The sequence below is a fragment of the Melanostigma gelatinosum genome (genome assembly GCF_949748355.1).
Source record: "Melanostigma gelatinosum genome assembly, chromosome: 22".
In the NCBI taxonomy this organism is placed as follows: Eukaryota; Metazoa; Chordata; class Actinopteri; order Perciformes; family Zoarcidae; genus Melanostigma; species Melanostigma gelatinosum.
Window position 1 is genome coordinate 2,218,445 of NC_136655.1, and position 19,248 is coordinate 2,237,692.

Sequence of the window (19,248 nt, forward strand, 5' to 3'; positions counted from 1 at the left end):
ATTGCACGAATGTCATTACTGTTCTGGTATCTGAATGTGTAAATTACAAAATACAGATGTAATAGGATTAATATGCAGGTTTGAAGTCATCTTAACATCTCTTCTTGTTAAACGTGTCCCCTCGTGTCCCCACTCGGGGGCAGAGTTTCATTATAAAAACAAACCTCAGAGACGGAGCCACAGATTCGCTTTCCTCCACCTCATTTTATTAAGCAAAGTATCAGGCCTGCAGTTAGTCGTTTAACAAAGATAACTTAGGGAATGTAATGAACAGCACGATTTGACAACTGCTTCAAAAGCAGAGGATGCAGAACAATAAGGGAATGTGGTTAAATGTTGAACTGTAGTGTGTGTGCCAGGTGACTCTGTATGCCAGTGTTGAGAGTAATGAGACATAATGAAGAAAAGCAAACATACTGAAACTAGTTCACATCCATCGCTGGCTGCGTGTGCTCAAGATGTAACTACAGTACAGCAATTAAAAAAACAAACATGTTACCTATTACATAGCGGATCAGATGGCTTAAAGCCACCAAAAATATATATATATATTAATAGCCCTCACATTAGTCTCTATTCAGGGTTGCAATTTAACCAAAAACTGGCCTGAAACGCGTTTAAATATCCAACTTCACGCATGTACGAGAGATGAATCAGTTAATCAGGAATAAACTCACCGAAACTGCAAAGTAAAGATAGAAAATAAACCCTGCTTGTTGTACTGTGGCGGCGCTGCACAATGGAAATCAATACTCTATTTCTGTCATTGGACACGGTGTTCCTGCTTCCTCTCTGAACGACAACGTTCACGAGCATGTAGAGTGAACCGATCTCTAATGTAACATACAAACATAAAGAGGGAAAATTAAATCGCACTTTTTTTCAGGAGAACGTTCCCTCGCTGCTGAACGACTCAGCGTATTTAACAAGAATCCACTGCACATATCGGACTCCAGCAGATATCTACCGTCAGCGCTCGTTCATGACTTACATCCAAAAATAAAACAAAATCTTCAGTCAGTTTTTTTTAAAGTGATCGGTAAAAACTTCGGAGGCCGGTGCAGCGGGACAGTCAGAAGGTCCGTACTTCACAGAGCTCATCAGTGTCAGTGACTACGCCTCGGTTCATTTTACAGTGTCGCCGTTTCTCTTATCGTCCAATCACAGCAGCATGGACTCCTGCATGGCGAACGCCTCCTGTGCGGGCCTGTAGTGTGGTGCTCCAAACATCTGTTGCCTTACGACGGGCTGCTGCTGGAACTGAGTCCTGTAGTGGAGCAGGTCGTCCGGGTCCGGGGGGAAAGCGAACTCCTGAACGGGGCCCATTTGGGCTCGCTGGAAGCTGGGCGAGCGCGGCAGCGCGTCCTCCGGCGCCCACGGGAGCCCGTCCACAGGCCGCCGAGGCCCGCCTTCCGGCAGGTAGTGTGGGACCGCCTCGCTCCTCTGACGCCCCTCAAACCCGTAGTCCACCGGGGCGTAGGCCTGTGCGGTGGGGGTGAGTTGCTGCAGGTAGATAGGCGTGGCGTGCTCCGGGGGAGGCCTGGCGTTGCGGTTGGCGCTCGGCGGCGGCTGCCTGTGGTACGTGGCGTAGGAGTTGTTCATGAGCGCCTTCTCTGGGGAGTGGTGGTTGTTTTGGCGCTGCGTGGTGGCGTACGCTCGCTCGGCGTACACCACCGCGTTGGAGGGCGGGGCATAGAGTCTTTCCTCTCCTCTGTGGTCCAGGCTCACGCTGTAGGCGGGATGCAAGATGGGGACTTCGGTGGTGGCTGGGGAGTGCTGCTGGGGAGGGGTGTCGTACTGGCTCTGGCTGCCAGGGTAGCTCGCGTGGACTCCTCCTGGACTGTTGTGGGAAAACGCAGGAGGAAGAGGGTGTTGGACCATCCTGGGACCCGATGCCACAGAGACAGCGCTCCCCTGATGGAGGGGCGATACGCTGAAAGGCGTCTCACTGCGAGGGGTCCTCATTCTGGACGGAGGTCTATCGAGCTCCAGGATCTCGAAGTTCTGCTCTGGCAGCCCCGGCACGTTGTCGTACTGGGAGGCGTTGGAGCCGCGGTCGGAGTCGGGGACGAAGCCCTTGGGGCGCGGCCGGCGCTGGTGGGGCGGTGCGCCGTCTTCCGGACTGGAAGGAGCCGGCTGGACCTCGCGGGCCGCCGCCTTCACCGCTTCCAGCTTCGTGTCGGAGGGTTTGAACCACCGGGGGGTGATTTCTCTGTGAGAGCTGGAGCCCGCGTTGGTGTTGTGGTTGGCGATGGCGTGGCTCTGAGGCTTCACCCGATCCCCTGTGGTGAGCTGTGGGGTGGGGGCTGAGGGTGGTGTTGCTCTCCTCTCAGGTGTGGTGGAGGTGGACTGCTTCCTCTGCTCATGGGGGATCTCCCCGGATCCCCTGGAGCGCACGTCCCTCTTGTCAACCTTGTGGCGGCGGATTGATTTCTCCAGCGAGTCCCGGCGCGACCGGCTGGGAGGCCGACTCTCCCGCTGGCGCTCTGGTACGGGGGTCCCCGAACTCGGGTTCCCGGGACGCTCGGCTGGCGCGGCGTGGCTCTGACCGTTGGCCACGTGGTTCACCGTCACCACGGCCAGCTCGGGAGGAAGCTTCTTGGGAAACTCTTCTTCTTTACCTGCAAAGATGAAAACAAGAGGGACACGCATTAGAGAGAACCATCAGGGACCAGAAGTGAGCGGTGATGGCTTAGACACACTGTGTGGCGCTGATTCACATCAGATGAGGAGTCACGACAGGGACATGGATTCATGCAACACCACTGCCAGAGTACAACAAAATAAAGGAGAACTTCACAGGCAAAGAGCAGAGGACAGAAAAAAACATCAGGAATAATGCTTGATATTAATTCTGCGCCTGCTGGTGGGGCTCAATGAGGAAGTGACATTCAATCGACTGGTCTCTGAAATGAAGAGTTTGTCTCCGGTTCATTAAGCTGTACTTCGCTGCAGCAGTAGACAGGTCGTACAGGAATAGTTCTTGATGAATGAACCACGTTAAATGTACCGAGACTGACGAGAACTAGCGTTAAAGCCACATTTCTTCACTTAGACTACCCAGCCTGGACCAAGTGCACGTTAAAGACATTGATACTAATGCTTCACGTTAAAGAAGAAGTGAAGAGTACAGTCGACAGGAACATGTACAGTGAGCAGACGGAGGGACGGTGAGGGTGGTCAGAAGAGTCGAAGACGATCCAGGAAGGGAACTTAAGTGTCTGTCCGTGACGAGTTTATCTGCTGACACATGGGTCTAAATTAACGGGGCGAACTGACGTAAACCACCTCATTACATCCGGATCAGTTCATGTGGAAAAAGTGTTGTTTCTCGCACCAAACTAATCCAGTTTCTTGTCCTCGTCCACCGGAGATTATCACGTCCACAAACCGGTAAGTAAACCGTCTCCGGTCCTCTGCGTATTCTTTTAATATGTAACGCAGGCAGGATGACAGTTTACTTTTCTTCTGACTCTTGCAGATGTAATTCAGAAAGCTCATTAAGATTTTACTGAGATATGCAGTCATGGTTTTTGGCTGAACAGGCAGATAAACAACTAATTTGAGCCAAAATTCATGTTTGAAACCTGTCGCTACAACCTGAATACATGAATCTGATGGTGAAATATTTATCGCTGAAGCAGATAGTGTGCATTTCACTTATTTAATTAAAATAATCATTTAAAATTCCCTTCATGTTAGCTATTCGTAGCCTTCAAACTCTGTTTTTGCAGAGGTTGGTGACAGAAAAGATCACAGATTCATCCAGCTGTTTGCACAGAGTACATTACACTGCTGCGGTTAACTCAAACTCAGTCTGGTGACGTTCAAAACCATGAAACCGCCGTCGTTTATCACAGTTCAGCTCATTCAGATACAACTAAATATCCCTCTCTGCACACCAGCGAGTGTGTTTAGCAGATTTAAACAAAAGCCTCCAGTGTTGGAAAAGTGGCTCATTATCTCGTCAGCGAACAGACAGCGACTGCAATAGACGTGTGGGCTCTGGAAGAAAGGAACCTTCTGGAACCTTCTGTGTCGTATTTAAGCAAATCTTACAAAAGACAGGAAGTCCACACGTAGGATCCTCAAAAAGACGAATAAAGGGACCCTTCTTTACAAATATGAGTCTGCACTTTGATGTACTTCTACATAGTCGGTGTATTATACATGTAGTAGTTTGTAACATTGGTGAATCCGAACCAACTGATGGAGGCAGTAGTAGAACAGCGAATGGAGTCTTGAGGCTTTGAAGAGATTAAATAACAGCTTCAGTTCCTCGTCGGATGGCAAAGTAAAGCGTTGAAACTACTCTTATATATACTCTTATAGTGGTAATAACGGTTCTTTTAGGGGTATAAAATACGTCCACAGCAGCACATTGCTTCGCTCCTGTGCTGGTTCTCCTACAACCACACTTTGAGGAGAAACAAGCTCCAGTTTTAAGAAGTAACTGTGCAGATCAGCTGTTGATTGTTGGCCTAAAAGAATACTTTGATGTGGTGCAGTACCGCTAGTTGGCCACCAGTCGGCACACAACGTCATCAAAGAGCTTTGGAATTAAAACACAGCAGTAAAAAGAAGAGAGTAGGAGAGCCAGCCACTGCAGGACTGAAGCAAAGCATCTGAACTTAGTAAAATATATCAAGTGTGGGATAAAACACAGCTGGAGGACGGAGTTTGTGAAGGAATAAAACCCCCCCGAGTGCTGCTGGACAGACAGGCGACAGACAGGACGGACTGACTGAGGGACAGATGGGACAGAGACATGGAGAGGGTTAAGACCAGTCAGGATAGCCCACCGGTTACTGCTGTAGGAGGGAGTGTGGCCCGCACTCACGGCCACACTCTTGTTGTTGGCTAACATCGTGTGTGAAGAAGAAGGGAGAGAAGGAAGATCAATGAGACAGAGCAAGACTGGAAACACACACTGTTCATGTAAACGCCTTAATGCAGAAACACGGCCGTTTGTTAAAATCCCAAAAAGTGGTAAAAAACGCCAAAGGACACGACTTTAAACGGCTAAAACCCCAAAAACTCAGTTTACAATCATATAATACTGCAAAATCTATGATGAATTATATTTTATATATATATATTAATAACTAATAATGATTAAAAAGTGTAAATACGTATGTGTATTTGTGTATTTGTTCAGGTAAAGATCAGCAGACTATTTATTAGTTCTGCCTAGATTATAAATAATCCTTGAGATCAGGTCTGTAGTGAAAGGTTGATCAGAACAAAGCCGTTTGTTGGCTTTAAAGTCGTCTCTGTGGCTTTAACGGAGCTCTAAAGCGTCCTGGTCTCTCCGAGGACCTCGTGCTGGATCAGTACCTGGTGCGGGCAGCTCCAGCTTTGCCCTCCGGAGCTCCGTCATGGACGCCTGTAGCTGCTCCACCACAAAGTCGTCCTCGAAGAAGAAGTCTTTGGCCAAAGTCACCTGCAGAAACTCCACCAGGTCCTCCATGGACAGCTTCATCAGGTGCTCTGTCCATCAAACACACACACACACACACACGCACGTCAGTAAGTGAGTGTTTGAGAGGCGGACTACAGCTGGTAGCTCTGCAGAATAAACAGACTTACTCTTGTGCAGTTTGAGGATCGTGTAGGACATCGTGGGCAGCACTCGTTCCCCCTCCAGGATGTAGATGTCCCAGATCCTGAGGGTGAGAGTGAAGGGAGTCTGGAGGGAGACGGAGCAAAAGGTCAGAAGATCTCACTGTCTATTGTCCACAAATCCCTTAAAAAGACCAACACTGACACAGTGTTTGTTGTTCACTTGTTAGCGTCAATACAGAAGATCACCACACGTATCCTTTAAAGTCAGACTTTAGTGCAGATATAAAGTTGTTTTTCTTCCTGATTTCAGATGGACAAAATGCTTTTATTCTTTATTGCAGCATATGAATCACTGAACATTAAACATGTGTGGCTTCGGGAAGCTTACGAATAGAATGTTGCTTTAAAAATAAAATAAAAAAGTACTCACTCTGTCCAGGAAGCACTGGAAGAACCACTTCATGGTGTAGAGGCTGCTTAACACCTCGTGCTTGTCCTGCAGCAGCACAAACACACAGTCTATTCCGTGCATTGATATACCTCCATTACAATCACATGACCACCACTGAAGACACAGGAAGTGTTCCAACGTGGTCACATAATCCGCAGTGGTCTGGATGGATGTGTGGTATTATGAGCAGTTGCTGCATGATTGATGTCTCCGGCAGTGTTTGTGTCTCACCAGGTGCCGCTTCAGTTTGGGCATCGTCTTCTTGAGGACGCGGTCGTGGTGCTCCTGGAAACGCATCAGCTTCGGGAAGCCGGGGATAAAAAACCCTAAAAGGTGACGGCGGAAAATTTAAGTTTTGCAGTCCGAATATTTTCAAACGTCATGATGGCAGCAGCTGTGAGAGCGCCACAGTCCATGTTCTATTCACTGAAACACCAGGCTCTCGTTTGAAACATATGTGAAACATAGCTTGGAGTTGGTTTGCTAATACGTACGATTCTGTTAATGTGGGACTGTCTTGTATTTGTATAAATTCAACGGAGCAGCTTCATAGGTAAGACAGTTTCATGAACTATGTTGCAGAAGCATCAAAATACGAAAGCACACAATAAAACGTGACATGTTTTAATCTCTTTCTCCCTCCCAAGGAAAGAGCAACAAGTGACCCGCCCTCTAATGTCAGCGCGTCAGCCACAACACAGCTGCATCTGATTTCAGAAGCGAGATGACGTGTTTTACCGTGCATGGCGTGCTTCTGCCCAGACAGCAGCTTGACCAGAGCCCAGAAGGCGTCCTCCTCGTTCATGTAGATCAGCAGCAGAGCTGTGATCTGACTCATGCCCTGGCAGTAGCCCACCTCCTGCAAACACACATCCATCAGTACAGAGACGAGTGGACGTCTGACCGAGTTCTGCATTCAGTGGGAAACGTTTGTTGAAATGACTTGTGTCCTTGTGGACTAATCTGTTGCTTGTGAAAATGTATCCAAAACCTGAAGTGACATCTTTGCAAATCCAGTAAAAAGAAAAAGGCACACGGACAGACGCCGGGAGTAAAAGAACAGCAACGTGTGAGTGTGAATGACTCACCGTGTTGTAGATGGAGTAGGCTGTGAGGACGTGGAAGAGAGCCTGCTGCCTGACAACACAAACACCAGCAACACCGTTTAGAGCCGCGACCGACGTTCATTTCTTTTAACTTGGACATGCATCTTAAACTTCCAGTTAGATCACGTAAAATCAATGGATGTTAACTATGACTTTTTCCGACACGCTATACTATGACTTATTTCGACATATTATACTATGACTTTTTTCGACACGCTATACTATGACTTATTTCGACATATTATACTATGACTTTTTTCGACACGCTATACTATGACTTTTTTCGACATATTATACGCTGACTTTTTTCGACACGCTATACTATGACTTTTTCCGACATATTATACGATGACTTTTTTCGACATATTATACGATGACTTTTTTCAACATGTTATACGATGACTTTTTTCGACATATTGTACGATAACTTTTTTCGACATGCTATACTATGACTTTTTTCGACATGCTATACTATGACTTTTTTCGACATATTATACGATGACTTTTTCCGACATATTATACTATGACTTTTTTCGACATGCTATACTATGACTTTTTTCGACATGCTATACTATGACTTTTTTCGACATGCTATACTATGACTTTTTTCGACATATTATACGATGACTTTTTCCGACATATTATACGATGACTTTTTTCGACATATTATACTATGACTTTTTTCGACATGCTATACTATGACTTTTTTCGACATGCTATACTATGACTTTTTTCGACATGCTATACTATGACTTTTTTCGACATATTATACTATGACTTTTTTCGACATATTATACGATGACTTTTTTCGACATGTTATACTATGACTTTTTCGACATGCTATACTATGACTTTTTTCGACATGCTATACTATGACTTTTTTCGACATATTATACTATGACTTTTTTCGACATATTATACGATGACTTTTTTCGACATGTTATACTATGACTTTTTCGACATGCTATACTATGACTTTTTTCGACATGCTATACTATGACTTTTTTCGACATATTATACGATGACTTTTCCGACATTATACTATGACTTTTTTCGACATATTATACTATGACTTTTTCGACATGTTATACTATGACTTTTTTCGACATGCTATACTATGACTTTTTTCGACATATTATACTATGACTTTTTTCGACATGCTATACTATGACTTTTTTCGACATGCTATACTATGACTTTTTTCGACATATTATACTATGACTTTTTTCGACATGCTATACTATGACTTTTTTCGACATGCTATACTATGACTTTTTTCGACATGCTATACTATGACTTTTTTCGACATGCTATACTATGACTTTTTTCGACATGCTATACTATGACTTTTTTCGGCATATTATACTATGACTTTTTTCGACATGCTATACTATGACTTTTTTCGACATGCTATACTATGACTTTTTTCGACATGTTATACTATGACTTTTTTCGACATGCTATACTATGACTTTTTTCGACATGCTATACTATGACTTTTTTCGACATATTATACTATGACTTTTTTTGACATATACGATAACTTTTTTCGACATGCTATAGTATGACTTTTTTTGACATATTATACGATAACTTTTTTCGACATGCTATAGTATGACTTTTTTCGACATGCTATACTATGACTTTTTTCGACATGCTATACTATGACTTTTTTCGACATATTATACTATGACTTTTTTCGACATGCTATACTATGACTTTTTTCGACATATTATACTATGACTTTTTCCGACATATTATACTATGACTTTTTTCGACATGCTATACTATGACTTTTTTCAACATGTTATACTATGACTTTTTCCGACATATTATACTATGACTTTTTCCGACATATTATACTATGACTTTTTTCGACATATTATACTATGACTTTTTTCGACATATTATACGATGACTTTTTCCGACATTATACTATGACTTTTTTCGACATATTATACTATGACTTTTTTCGACATATTATACTATGACTTTTTTCGACATGCTATACTATGACTTTTTTCGACATGCTATACTATGACTTTTTTCGACATATTATACTATGACTTTTTTCGACATGCTATACTATGACTTTTTTCGACATGCTATACTATGACTTTTTCCGACATATTATACGATGACTTTTTCCGACATATTATACTATGACTTTTTTCGACATGCTATACTATGACTTTTTTCGACATGCTATACTATGACTTTTTTCGACATGCTATACTATGACTTTTTTCGACATATTATACTATGACTTTTTTCGACATATTATACTATGACTTTTTTCGACATGCTATACTATGACTTTTTCGACATATTATACTATGACTTTTTTCGACATGCTATACTATGACTTTTTTCGACATGCTATACTATGACTTTTTTCGACATATTATACTATGACTTTTTTCGACATTATACTATGACTTTTTTCGACATGCTATACTATAACTTTTTTCGACATGCTATACTATGACTTTTTTCGACATATTATGCTATGACTTTTTTCGACATGCTATACTATGACTTTTTTCGACATGCTATACTATGACTTTTTTCGACATGCTATAGTATGACTTTTTTCGACATGCTATACTATGACTTTTTTCGACATGCTATACTATGACTTTTTTCGACATATTATACTATGACTTTTTTCGACATGCTATACTATGACTTTTTTCGACATATTATACTATGACTTTTTTCGACATATTATACGATGACTTTTTTCAACATGTTATACTATGACTTTTTCCGACATATTATACTATGACTTTTTTCGACATGCTATACTATGACTTTTTTCAACATGTTATACTATGACTTTTTCCGACATATTATACTATGACTTTTTCCGACATATTATACTGTGACTTTTTTCGACATATTATACGATGACTTTTTCCGACATATTATACTATGACTTTTTTCGACATGCTATACTATGACTTTTTTCGACATGCTATACTATGACTTTTTTCGACATGCTATACTATGACTTTTTTCGACATATTATACTATGACTTTTTTCGACATATTATACTATGACTTTTTTCGACATGCTATACTATGACTTTTTTCGACATATTATACTATGACTTTTTTCGACATGCTATACTATGACTTTTTTCGACATGCTATACTATGACTTTTTTCGACATATTATACTATGACTTTTTTCGACATATTATACTATGACTTTTTTCGACATGCTATACTATAACTTTTTTCGACATGCTATACTATGACTTTTTTCGACATATTATGCTATGACTTTTTTCGACATGCTATACTATGACTTTTTTCGACATGCTATACTATGACTTTTTTCGACATATTATACTATGACTTTTTTCGACATGCTATACTATGACTTTTTTCGACATATTATACTATGACTTTTTTCGACATATTATACGATGACTTTTTCCGACATTATACTATGACTTTTTTCGACATATTATACTATGACTTTTTTCGACATATTATACTATGACTTTTTTCGACATGCTATACTATAACTTTTTTCGACATGCTATACTATGACTTTTTTCGACATATTATGCTATGACTTTTTTCGACATGCTATACTATGACTTTTTTCGACATGCTATACTATGACTTTTTTCGACATGCTATAGTATGACTTTTTTCGACATGCTATACTATGACTTTTTTCGACATGCTATACTATGACTTTTTTCGACATATTATACTATGACTTTTTTCGACATGCTATACTATGACTTTTTTCGACATATTATACTATGACTTTTTTCGACATATTATACGATGACTTTTTTCAACATGTTATACTATGACTTTTTCCGACATATTATACTATGACTTTTTTCGACATGCTATACTATGACTTTTTTCAACATGTTATACTATGACTTTTTCCGACATATTATACTATGACTTTTTCCGACATATTATACTATGACTTTTTTCGACATATTATACTATGACTTTTTTCGACATATTATACGATGACTTTTTCCGACATTATACTATGACTTTTTTCGACATATTATACTATGACTTTTTTCGACATATTATACTATGACTTTTTTCGACATGCTATACTATGAATTTTTTCGACATGCTATACTATGAATTTTTTCGACATGCTATACTATGACTTTTTTCGACATATTATACTATGACTTTTTTCGACATGCTATACTATGACTTTTTTCGACATGCTATACTATGACTTTTTTCGGCATATTATACGATGACTTTTTCCGACATATTATACTATGACTTTTTTCGACATGCTATACTATGACTTTTTTCGACATGCTATACTATGACTTTTTTCGACATGCTATACTATGACTTTTTTCGACATATTATACTATGACTTTTTTCGACATATTATACTATGACTTTTTTCGACATGCTATACTATGACTTTTTTCGACATATTATACTATGACTTTTTTCGACATGCTATACGTTGACTTTTTTCGACATGCTATACTATGACTTTTTTCGACATATTATACTATGACTTTTTTCGACATATTATACTATGACTTTTTTCGACATGCTATACTATAACTTTTTTCGACATGCTATACTATGACTTTTTTCGACATATTATGCTATGACTTTTTTCGACATGCTATACTATGACTTTTTTCGACATGCTATACTATGACTTTTTTCGACATGCTATACTATGACTTTTTTCGACATGCTATACTATGACTTTTTTCGACATGCTATACTATGACTTTTTTCGACATGCTATACTATGACTTTTTTCGACATGCTATACTATGACTTTTTTCGACATGCTATACTATGACTTTTTTCGACATGTTATACTATGACTTTTTTCGACATGCTATACTATGACTTTTTTCGACATATTATACTATGACTTTTTTTGACATATACGATAACTTTTTTCGACATGCTATAGTATGACTTTTTTTGACATATTATACGATAACTTTTTTCGACATGCTATAGTATGACTTTTTTCGACATGCTATACTATGACTTTTTTCGACATGCTATACTATGACTTTTTTCGACATGCTATATTATGACTTTTTTCGACATGCTATACTATGACTTTTTTCGACATGCTATACTATGACTTTTTTCGACATATACTATGACTTTTTTCGACATATTATACTATGACTTTTTCCGACATGCTATACTATGACTTTTTTCGACATATTATACGATAACTTTTTCCGACATGCTATAGTATGACTTTTTTCGACATATTATACTATGACTTTTTTCGACGTGCTATACTATGACTTTTTTCGACATATTATACTATGACTTTTTCCGACATGCTATACTATGACTTTTTTCGACATATTATACGATAACTTTTTCCGACATGCTATAGTATGACTTTTTTCGACATATTATACTATGACTTTTTTTGACATATTATACGATAACTTTTTTCGACATGCTATACTATGACTTTTTTCGACATATTATACTATGACTTTTTTCGACATGCTATACTATGACTTTTTTCGACATATTATACTATGACTTTTTTCGACATGCTATACTATGACTTTTTTCGACATATTATACGATGACTTTTTCCGACATATTATACTATGACTTTTTTCGACATGCTATACTATGACTTTTTTCGACATATTATACGATAACTTTTTCCGACATATTATACTATGACTTTTTTCGACATATTATACTATGACTTTTTTCGACATGCTATACTATGACTTTTTTCGACATATTATACTATGACTTTTTTCGACATGCTATACTATGACTTTTTTCGACATATTATACGATGACTTTTTCCGACATATTATACTATGACTTTTTTCGACATGCTATACTATGACTTTTTTCGACATATTATACGATAACTTTTTCCGACATATTATACTATGACTTTTTTCGACATATTATACTATGACTTTTTTCGACATGCTATACTATGACTTTTTTCGACATATTATACGATAACTTTTTCCGACATATTATACTATGACTTTTTTCGACATATTATACGATGACTTTTTCCGACATATTATACTATGACTTTTTTCGACATGCTATACTATGACTTTTTTCGACATATTATACGATGACTTTTTCCGACATATTATACTATGACTTTTTTCGACATATTATACTATGACTTTTTCCGACATGCTATACTATGACTTTTTTCGACATATTATACGATAACTTTTTCCGACATGCTATAGTATGACTTTTTTCGACATATTATACTATGACTTTTTTTGACATATTATACGATAACTTTTTTCGACATGCTATACTATGACTTTTTTCGACATATTATACTATGACTTTTTTCGACATGCTATACTATGACTTTTTTCGACATATTATACTATGACTTTTTTCGACATGCTATACTATGACTTTTTTCGACATGCTATACTATGACTTTTTTCGACATGCTATACTATGACTTTTTTCGACATGCTATACTATGACTTTTTTCGACATGCTATACTATGACTTTTTTCGACATATTATACTATGACTTTTTTCGACATATTATACTATGACTTTTTTCGACATGCTATACTATGACTTTTTTCGACATATTATACTATGACTTTTTTCGACATGCTATACTATGACTTTTTTCGACATATTATACTATGACTTTTTTCGACATATTATACGATGACTTTTTTCAACATGTTATACTATGACTTTTTTCGACATATTATACTATGACTTTTTTCGACATGCTATACTATGACTTTTTTCGACATATTATACTATGACTTTTTTCGACATGCTATACTATGACGTTTTTCGACATGCTATACTATGACTTTTTTCGACATATTATACGATGACTTTTTCCGACATGCTATACTATGACTTTTTTCGACATGCTATACTATGACTTTTTTCGACATGCTATACTATGACTTTTTTCGACATGCTATACTATGACTTTTTTCGACATGCTATACTATGACTTTTTTCGACATGCTATACTATGACTTTTTTCGACATGCTATACTATGACTTTTTTCGACATGCTATACTATGACTTTTTTCGACATGTTATACTATGACTTTTTTCGACATGCTATACTATGACTTTTTTCGACATGCTATACTATGACTTTTTTCGACATATTATACTATGACTTTTTTTGACATATTATACGATAACTTTTTTCGACATGCTATAGTATGACTTTTTTCGACATATTATACGATAACTTTTTTCGACATGCTATAGTATGACTTTTTTCGACATGCTATACTATGACTTTTTTCGACATGCTATACTATGACTTTTTTCGACATGTTATACTATGACTTTTTTCGACATATTATACGATGACTTTTTTCGACATGCTATACTATGACTTTTTTCGACATGCTATACTATGACTTTTTTCGACATGCTATACTATGACTTTTTTTGACATATTATACGCTGACTTTTTTCGACATGTTATACTATGACTTTTTCGACATGCTATACTATGACTTTTTTCGACATTATACTATGACTTTTTTCGACATATTATACTATGACTTTTTTCGACATATTATACTATGACTTTTTTCGACATGCTATACTATGACTTTTTTCGACATGCTATACTATGACTTTTTTCGACATGCTATACTATGACTTTTTTCGACATGCTATACTATGACTTTTTTCGACATGCTATACTATGACTTTTTTCGACATGCTATACTATGACTTTTTTCGACATGCTATACTATGACTTTTTTCGACATGCTATACGATGACTTTTTCGACATGCTATACTATGACTTTTTTCGACATATTATACTATGACTTTTTTCGACATGTTATACTATGACTTTTTTCGACATGCTATACTATGACTTTTTTCGACATGCTATACTATGACTTTTTCCGACATGCAATACTATGTTCAATACTGGGGCCTCTTCTGTTCAACATCTACATGCTTCCACTAGCTCAGATTATGGAAAACAGCAAAGTGTGTTATCATAATTATGCAGACGACACACAAATCTACATAACTATGTCACCAGGGGACTATAATCCCATACAAGGGCTGGGTAACTGCATTGAACAAATCAACAACTGGATGTGCCAGAATTTTCTTCAATTAAACAAAGATAAAACAGAAGTAATTGTTTTTGGTACCAAAGACGAACAATTGAAAATCACCGCTCAGCTTCAGTCACTGATGTTAAAACCCACAAACCAAGCCAGAAATCTAGGTGTAGTTATGGATTCAGACCTCAACCTGAACAGCCATATCAAGACAATTACAAAATCAGCCTACTATCACCTGAAGAATATATCAAGGATTAGAGGACTTATGTCTCAACAGGATTTGGAAAAACTTGTCCACGCATTTATCTTCAGCAGACTGGACTACTGTAACGGTGTGTTTACAGGTCTCTGTAAAAAGTCCGTCAGAACGCTGCAGCTGATTCAGAACGCTGCAGCTCGAGTCCTCACTAAGACCAGGAGGGTGGATCACATCACTCCAGTTCTGATGTCTTTGCACTGGCTTCCTGTCCAACAAAGAATTGACTTTAAAATCCTGCTGTTGGTTTACAAAGCACTGAATGGTTTCGGGCCTAAATACATCTCTGATCTGCTGCTACCATATGAACCATCCCGACCCCTCAGGTCGTCTGGGACCGGTCTACTTTCTGTTCCCAGAGTCAGAACTAAACATGGAGAAGCAGCGTTCAGTTTTTCTGCTCCACATATCTGGAACAAAGTCCCAGAAAGCTGCAGGTCTGCTGAGACCCTCAGCTCATTTAAATCAAGATTGAAGACTTTTCTGTTTGCTGCTGCCTTTAATTGAACCACATTCAATTAATATATTAATCAATTTCCTGCATTTCTGCATTTTATTTCTTGCACTGTTTTTTAATGTTTTAATGAATGTTCTTAATTGTTTTTAAATCTCCTTTTCTTTTGCCTTATGTTTTGATGCTTTTAATGGTTTTATGTGAAGCACTTTGAATTACCTTGTTGTTGAAATGTGCGATACAAATAAACTTGCCTTGCCTTGCCTATGACTTTTTTCGACATATTATACGATGACTTTTTTCGACATATTATACTATGACTTTTTCCGACATGTTATACTATGACTTTTTTCGACATGCTATACTATGACTTTTTTCGACATATTATACTATGACTTTTTTTGACATATTATACGATAACTTTTTTCGACATGCTATACTATGACTTTTTTCGACATATTATACTATGACTTTTTTCGACATGCTATACTATGACTTTTTTCGACATGCTATACTATGACTTTTTTCGACATGCTATACTATGACTTTTTTCGACATGCTATACTATGACTTTTTTTCGACATATTATACTATGACTTTTTTCGACATATTATACGATGACTTTTTTCGACATATTATACGATGACTTTTTTCGACATGTTATACTATGACTTTTTTCGACATGCTATACTATGACTTTTTTCGACATGCTATACTATGACTTTTTTCGACATGTTATACTATGACTTTTTTCGACATGCTATACTATGACTTTTTTCGACATGCTATACTATGACTTTTTTCGACATATTATACGATGACTTTTTTCGACATATTATACGATGACTTTTTTCAACATGTTATACTATGACTTTTTTCGACATATTATACTATGACTTTTTTCGACATGCTATACTATGACTTTTTTCGACATGCTATACTATGACTTTTTTCGACATATTATACTATGACTTTTTTCGACATGCTATACTATGACTTTTTTCGACATGCTATACTATGACTTTTTTCGACATGCTATACTATGACTTTTTTCGACATGCTATACTATGACTTTTTTCGACATGCTATACTATGACTTTTTTCGGCATGTTATACTATGACTTTTTTCGACATGCTATACTATGACTTTTTTCGACATGCTATACTATGACTTTTTTCGACATGCTATACTATGACTTTTTTCGACATGCTATACTATGACTTTTTTCGACATGCTATACTATGACTTTTTTCGACATATTATACTATGACTTTTTTTGACATATACGATAACTTTTTTCGACATGCTATACTATGACTTTTTTCGACATGCTATACTATGACTTTTTTCGACATGCTATACTATGACTTTTTTCTACATATTATACGCTGACTTTTTTCGACATGTTATACTATGACTTTTTCGACATGCTATACTATGACTTTTTTCGACATTATACTATGACTTTTTTCGACATATTATACTATGACTTTTTTCGACATATTATACTATGACTTTTTTCGACATGCTATACTATGACTTTTTTCGACATGCTATACTATGACTTTTTTCGACATATACGATGACTTTTTCCGACATATTATACTATGACTTTTTTCGACATGCTATACTATGACTTTTTTCGACATGCTATACTATGACTTTTTTCGACATGCTATACTATGACTTTTTTCGGCATGCTATACTATGACTTTTTTCGACATGCTATACTATGACTTTTTTCGACATGCTATACTATGACTTTTTTCGACATGCTATACTATGACTTTTTTCGACATGCTATACTATGACTTTTTTCGACATGCTATACTATGACTTTTTTCGACATATTATACTATGACTTTTTTTGACATATACGATAACTTTTTTCGACATGCTATAGTATGACTTTTTTCGACATGCTATACTATGACTTTTTTCGACATGCTATACTATGACTTTTTTCGATATATTATACTATGACTTTTTTCGACATGCTATTCTATGACTTTTTTCGACATGCTATACTATGACTTTTTTCGACATATTATACTATGACTTTTTTCGACATGCTATACTATAACTTTTTTCGACATGCTATACTATGACTTTTTTCGACATATTATACTATGACTTTTTTCGACATATTATACTATGACTTTTTTCGACATGCTATACTATGACTTTTTTCGACATGCTATACTATGACTTTTTTCGACATGCTATACTATGACTTTTTTCGACATGTTATACTATGACTTTTTTCGACATGCTATACTATGACTTTTTCGACATGCTATACTATGACTTTTTTCGACATGCTATACTATGACTTTTTTCGGCATATTATACTATGACTTTTTTCGACATGCTATACTATGACTTTTTTCGACATGTTATACTATGACTTTTTTCGACATGCTATACTATGACTTTTTTCGACATGCTATACTATGACTTTTTTCGACATGCTATACTATGACTTTTTTCGACATATTATACTATGACTTTTTTTGACATATACGATAACTTTTTTCGACATGCTATAGTATGACTTTTTTTGACATATTATACGATAACTTTTTTCGACATGCTATAGTATGACTTTTTTCGACATGCTATACTATGACTTTTTTCGACATGCTATACTATGACTTTTTTCGACATGCTATACTATGACTTTTTTCGACATGCTATACTATGACTTTTTTCGATATGCTATACTATGACTTTTTTCGACATATTATACTATGACTTTTTTCGACATGCTATACTATGACTTTTTTCGACATGCTATACTATGACTTTTTTCGACATATTATACGATGACTTTTTTCGACATATTATACTATGACTTTTTCCGACATGTTATACTATGACTTTTTTCGACATGCTATACTATGACTTTTTTCGACATATTATACTATGACTTTTTTCGACATATTATATGATAACTTTTTTCGACATGCTATACTATGACTTTTTTCGACATGCTATACTATGACTTTTTTCGACATGCTATACTATGACTTTTTTCGACATATTATACGATGACTTTTTCCGACATATTATACTATGACTTTTTTCGACATGCTATACTATGACTTTTTTCGACATGCTATACTATGACTTTTTTCGACATGCTATACTATGACTTTTTTCGACATATTATATGCTGACTTTTTTCGACATGTTATACTATGACTTTTTCGACATGCTATACTATGACTTTTTTCGACATTATACTATGACTTTTTTCGACATATTATACTATGACTTTTTTCGACATATTATACTATGACTTTTTTCGACAT

The 19,248-nt window shown here is 37.0% G+C and overlaps 1 protein-coding gene across 3 annotated transcripts in view; it reads right to left on the minus strand.

The window, feature by feature from the left end:
* Nucleotides 1–200: 200 nt before the first annotated feature.
* The window catches only part of usp6nl (USP6 N-terminal like), a 69,449-nt gene continuing 50,401 nt past the window's right edge, over nucleotides 201–19,248 (minus strand). For all 3 annotated transcript variants that reach the window (XM_079294151.1, XM_079294149.1, XM_079294150.1), the window contains 7 exons: nucleotides 7,105–7,153; nucleotides 6,755–6,875; nucleotides 6,248–6,342; nucleotides 5,996–6,061; nucleotides 5,590–5,689; nucleotides 5,338–5,490; nucleotides 201–2,621 (listed from right to left, as the gene is read on the minus strand). In XM_079294151.1, the coding sequence (XP_079150277.1) occupies nucleotides 1,162–2,621; nucleotides 5,338–5,490; nucleotides 5,590–5,689; nucleotides 5,996–6,061; nucleotides 6,248–6,342; nucleotides 6,755–6,875; nucleotides 7,105–7,153 (2,044 nt within the window). In that variant the 3' untranslated portion in view covers nucleotides 201–1,161. The remainder of the gene's footprint in view (nucleotides 2,622–5,337; nucleotides 5,491–5,589; nucleotides 5,690–5,995; nucleotides 6,062–6,247; nucleotides 6,343–6,754; nucleotides 6,876–7,104; nucleotides 7,154–19,248) is intronic.